This window comes from Diplotaxodon limnothrissa, linkage group LG10 (assembly GCF_057381915.1).
Source record: "Diplotaxodon limnothrissa isolate DT_005_m linkage group LG10, D_limnothrissa_male_GT1.1, whole genome shotgun sequence".
Classification (NCBI taxonomy): Eukaryota; Metazoa; Chordata; class Actinopteri; order Cichliformes; family Cichlidae; genus Diplotaxodon; species Diplotaxodon limnothrissa.
The window spans coordinates 14,350,581-14,355,709 of NC_140605.1; the positions used below are offsets into that span (position 1 = coordinate 14,350,581).

Here is a 5,129-nt window from a genome sequence, read left to right on the forward strand (position 1 = left end):
CACACAGCAATAGTACATTCACGTTGTTGTAAAAAGCATGATAATATATTAAGTAATCCAAAGTATTCAGAATACGTTACTGTCATTGAGTAACGTAACGGAATACGTAGCTCAGCTATGAAATAAAAAATGTGAAATTTGTTTCAGAGCTTTTAGCAGAGCATGAGAAGTAGATGTCAGTTAAGTACTTTGCACACAACTGAATTCAGTTATGTTCAAACTGTGCAGTTCTCCAGAAACATCCCATAATTATAGTAACCTCTTTGCCATTACAACAAAGACTACAAAAGCTGGATAACATTTTTTTTCTCTTGGAAACTGTGGTTTTATCTCAGAGGTCAAACGTCTGGCTCTTTATCCTCTTTGGACTCCACTGTAAACACTGGGAAACCTTTGGACCACTCCCCCTGTTGCTGATGATCATTCCCGGCTACGGCTGAGCCACTATGGCCACGTCAACCATCAAAGAGTTTCTTGTAACTTATTTAATGCCAGAAAAATGCTACTACGAGCTCTTCCTGAACTTTCACTTTCACGGTGAGGCTTCCGGCTGACACTTTCAACCGACCGGGTGAAATGGAAACTTAATTTTTCCAGATGCAGATGAGTGATAGCGGGGGCTGGGCGGAGGGTGCGTGGGGACGAGGGAAAGTAAAGATGTTGGTTTTTTTGGGTTTTTTTGCCTTTTGCCACCTACAGTGCAAACTTATTTGGAGATCTGACGTTGAGGTACATCTTCATTGTCTGAGAGTTTTCTTTTGTGTTACAGTGCCATGCCTAAAGTTCGTACTAAACAAAACTGCCGGATTCTGGATCATACTGGACACATTCCTGGGTAAGACGCTGTGATTTAATCATGTGTTTCAAAGCAGATCACAGCATACTGTATCAATGACAAACGAGGTTCATTAACAGGGCAGTTTCACATTTAAGAAACAAAACAAGAAAAGACATACTAACGCAATCGCATTTTTCCTCCCTCTAACCTACCTTTACACGATAATCATGATGGATAATAATCAAATCAACATAACATTTTGTAAGACTCCCTCATTGCTGGTGCAGATAACATCTGGCCAAGCGGTTAAGCCACCGCATTAGCATGTCGTCTTCATGCAAAATGCAGAAACAAATGACGGCGGGAAACGGATTCATGCCACAGCACAATGCACATGAATATTTGCGTATTTATGTGGTTATTACCATGTGGCTTTTTTTAGGGGGACGGTTCCAAAAATTCTAAATTTGTCACAGGCAGCTCTCAGTACAGGTGAGCCAATCAGAATTGCAGGACATTTTCAGTCCCACCCATGAATTTAGAAATAATCCATGCACAAAATTCTTAAGCATAAAACACTGCTCTGATGCAAAATGTAAATCTAGCTGAACAAATGGTTCCAGTATGCTATTTAAAATGCATATGCCTCTTGCAAACCAAAATTGCATCTTTATCTACTCTCCCAACTTTTTAAAACTAATTCACATGTTTAATATAAGCCAAAATAAGTTGAGTAAATCCACTTTTTTCTTTGCTTGCTTGTTTTTTGTTTTGATTTTGTTGACATAGGTCCATTTTAGTTAATATAATAATAATTGTGTCCCAGAATGCATGCGCAACCTGCTTACTGTAACCTCTTTAGTCTGGGAAATGAAGAGTATAAATAGACATGATCAAGCCCACGTACAAACACCATGGGTACACCAAATTTCAGTGCCAGTATTTTTCTAGTCTTTTGTGACCACACTGAGTGTGTCCTTTTGACCAATACAACCCTGTTACTCATATTACCAAAAAAGACAAAATATTTTCAGTTTCCCTCCTTTATTTATAGAACTACATTTATCCTTGACTTTCACAGGTCATTCCACTTGTGTGGTCCTGGGGATTTTTAAGATTTTAGACTTTCAGGTTTTAATATTCTCTTTGATTCCTAGTTTGTTTAATGTTCATGTTTGGTTTGTGTGTTTTTAGCACATTTAGTCTAAAAACTCTTCCCCTCGATTAGTTATCTCACCTAGTTAGTTGTTCCTTATGTTTTGTTTTTAGTTTTGCCTTCCTTGTCTCCTCCTGTGTGATCTGGATTAGTTGTGTCCCCCCCACGTGTCTCCTCTCTGCCTCAATCACACACAGAGAGGTGATTGTCCTTTATCAGAGTTTCTGTTCACTTCCCCCCAGTGTGTGTGTTCAAGCTTTATGATTCACTAGTGTATCGTTTTGAGTTTCCCCATTTTGACTTCGTGTGTTGCTTTTATGACGACCTGCAAACAGTTGATAAGCGGCTCGTTTTTTTCTTTATTTCAGTTTACCTCTCTGCGTCTGCATTTTGGCCCAATTTTAGAATGACGCTGACTGACTCAGATGTTTGACTTGCAATGAGTGCTTTCTGTCTTTTTCATGTTGGTCCAGATATGGACCATTAATTTCTCCTCTAATGACCAAATGTCACCTGATTCCCTGTTGTTTCCATGCAGCACAACTGCCTCAGTTGATAAAGATGTTATGGGGAGGAAGTGCAGAGGGTCTGAGTCTTAGCGCCTTCTTCTTGCAGCTTTATGCTTTCTCGTGTCCTGTTGTGTACGCTATGGCCAACAACTTCCCACTCTTGTAAGTAAGCTGATGCGCAGATCACACCGTTCGTAGGATTTCCCATTCATGCCATGCTTTACACCACTCAAGTTCAAATTCTCAGTCTGTTCATCATGCATGACTCACTTGCTCAAGCCCTGCATAGGCACACCCCAAATCCTCTCAACTTAATCACAGTGGGTGACTTAATTTTTTTACCTTTTCTTTCTGTGCTACCTTAAATGTATTTCACTTGAACTGTTCAACAGTGCCTGGGCTGATAGGCTCTTCATGCTTGCCCAGACAGTGGCGATCGTCTTCCTCATCCTCCATTATCGCGGTGATACGGTCCGAGGTGAGCACATGCATCTGCAGATTTTGCAGAGGCAGAGTACAAAGAGCAGTCCAACATGACATACTTTCACCGAGGCAGGCAGGTCCCTCCACACTAATACAAATAATTAAGCGGTGACAGTGACAGTTAAGACAGTGTCCCCCAGTTTTTATGTTTTCAATTTGATACTGATTTTTGGAGATTTAACACACAGTTGCTTTTTTTTGGCCCTATTTCTCAGGGGTAAAGGATTAATTAAAACAATGCCCGGATCTGGATTGACTCCAGGAGTTAATCAGCGGGTTAAGGCATGATATTTATGACTTGAATGTGAAACTATTGGAAATCTCCAGCACTTGGCTGCTTCTTCACAGAAATGAACTTTGAGTGACACTTTAAGGAATCAGCTGCGGTCATGCAGGGTCTGAATTGCATTAAAGAACCTCTGTGTTTTTTGTGGTCATGCAGAATCAGCCAGATTCTCCGAGCTGTTATATCTGAACATGGAAAAAACAACACAGTGATGTAGTGATTGTAGGGTTTGAACAAAGTCCCTCAAGGACAGGGTGGCTGTGCTTTCAAATAGCGCCACCTTGTGGTGTTGCTGTATTCTTCATATATAATTGTGGTTTCTGTTTCTGTTGCAGGAGTTCTGCTCCTCTTTGCTCTCTGTGGTGTAATGCTCCTCCTGCGCTCCTATGCAGCAGCAGCAGTCATCTCAGTGATACAGGCCTCCAGTTTGGCGGCTTTCATTGCAAGCAAGGTAGCAACTTATCAACTTGCCTCATTTATGAGCTGTTCTATGATAAATGTGATCACTGAACTGTAATTTTTCTTTTTTAAGTGCACGGTGAACACATTTAGTGGATTTGTTATTTACAGGTTCTCCAGGCTACAACAAACTATCACAACGGCCACACGGGTCAACTATCCACTCTGTCAGTGTTGCTTTCATTTGCAGGCTGTCTGGGTGTGGCCTTTGTTTCTTTACAGGTATGCAGTTAAGAATTACTAGCAGACATATGTGCACAACCGCATAGTTGTGGTTATACTAACTGGAACAACTTGAAACTTTTTTTATAGGAAAATGGAAACTCTCCTGTGAGTTTGTCACACATACTGTCAGCCTGTCTCAGCTGTGTCCTTCTGGCTCAGATCCTCTGCTACAAGGCCGGCGCTGTCAGCACTACAAAGAAGACAGTGTAGAGCACAGTGATGATGCTGCCTGTTATTATATTGTGCCTGAGGTTGGCCTGTCAAGTACGGAGCCAAAGTAGCAGTAAATGTTTACAGATTTTTCCTTTTTAATATGTCCAAATGCCACTGTCACGTGTTTTGTGTGAAATATTATGTCTGTTTTAGGTTATTGTGACCTAAGGGGATAGAAAAAATACTTTGTTGACCACCAGGGATTCAAATAAAATGACTTTATTCTCACAGAAACAATTTTCACTGTCTGCGGCTATGACAAAATATTTTTAAGTAATCTGGCAGCTCTGTGTCTTTCTGTTGAGCCATTTCAAATTTGCATCAACATCAAACTAAAGTTTACCAGATTAAACTCGCTGAGTAAACCGCAAACCATTTCAAAGTGGGCTGAAGAGAACAAATACAGAAGCTTTTGCTGGAATATCACTTATTAGTCCCTACTTTGAGATTACAGGAATATTCATATGGTCATACTTTTATTTTTTTACTTTTATGTTTTACAAAATAGAAAAACATTACTTTTGTGATAGATTTTGCTCTTCCTGTTGGTATCACATATTGATCATATTTTCATTATTTTGTGTTGTAATTTGAGCGTCTCCAAAAATTTGTACCCTTTACCCGAGGCACTCGCACAGTAAGCTCACAGTCAGAGTGCTTAAGTTCATATCTGCAGGATATTTACAGTGTTCAGTAATCTAACTTGATCTTCAGGTATTTTTAGCCACCAGTGTTTGTTTTTGTTCAGGTAGTTATTTCCTAACTTTACTATTTTACAACAGAACACAAAAACCTATTATATAAACAATTTAATAACTATAATTTATGAGGTTCCTTATTTCAGTATGGATTTAAATGTAGTGCAAATTGAACACTTGAGCCACTCATCCCTTTTTTATAGGAAGACTTTCGTTTGGCTGAGGTATCTGAAACTACAGCAAAAATTTCTGGCACAACTTCACCTACTTCCAAGGTGCATGGAGAGGATGAAAGAATTCACAATGCAGGAACTCCAGCAAG

At 39.8% G+C, this 5,129-nt stretch overlaps 1 protein-coding gene across 1 annotated transcript; it reads left to right on the forward strand.

Annotated features, from left to right (window-relative positions):
* Positions 1-417: 417 nt before the first annotated feature.
* On the forward strand, positions 418-4,332 carry LOC146624044 (mannose-P-dolichol utilization defect 1 protein-like). Its single transcript, XM_085363632.1, has 7 exons — positions 418-537; positions 770-835; positions 2,473-2,605; positions 2,836-2,921; positions 3,548-3,663; positions 3,783-3,893; positions 3,984-4,332. The coding sequence occupies exons 1-7, from the start codon at positions 447-449 to the stop codon at positions 4,104-4,106; spliced, it is 726 nt and encodes a 241-aa protein (XP_085219758.1). The 5' UTR covers positions 418-446; the 3' UTR covers positions 4,107-4,332.
* The last annotated feature ends 797 nt before the right edge of the window (positions 4,333-5,129 follow it).

What these genes read in the sequence shown, in the direction of transcription:
- LOC146624044 (XM_085363632.1), top strand. Translation starts at nt 447, where the DNA reads ATGGCCACGTCAACCATCAAAGAGTTTCTTGTAACTTATTTAATGCCA. An exon ending in GCCAACAACTTCCCACTCTT is followed by an intron (nt 2,606 to 2,835) that starts GTAAGTAAGCTG and finishes ACTGTTCAACAG; the next exon opens with TGCCTGGGCTGATAGGCTCT. An exon ending in CGGCTTTCATTGCAAGCAAG is followed by an intron (nt 3,664 to 3,782) that starts GTAGCAACTTAT and finishes TGTTATTTACAG; the next exon opens with GTTCTCCAGGCTACAACAAA.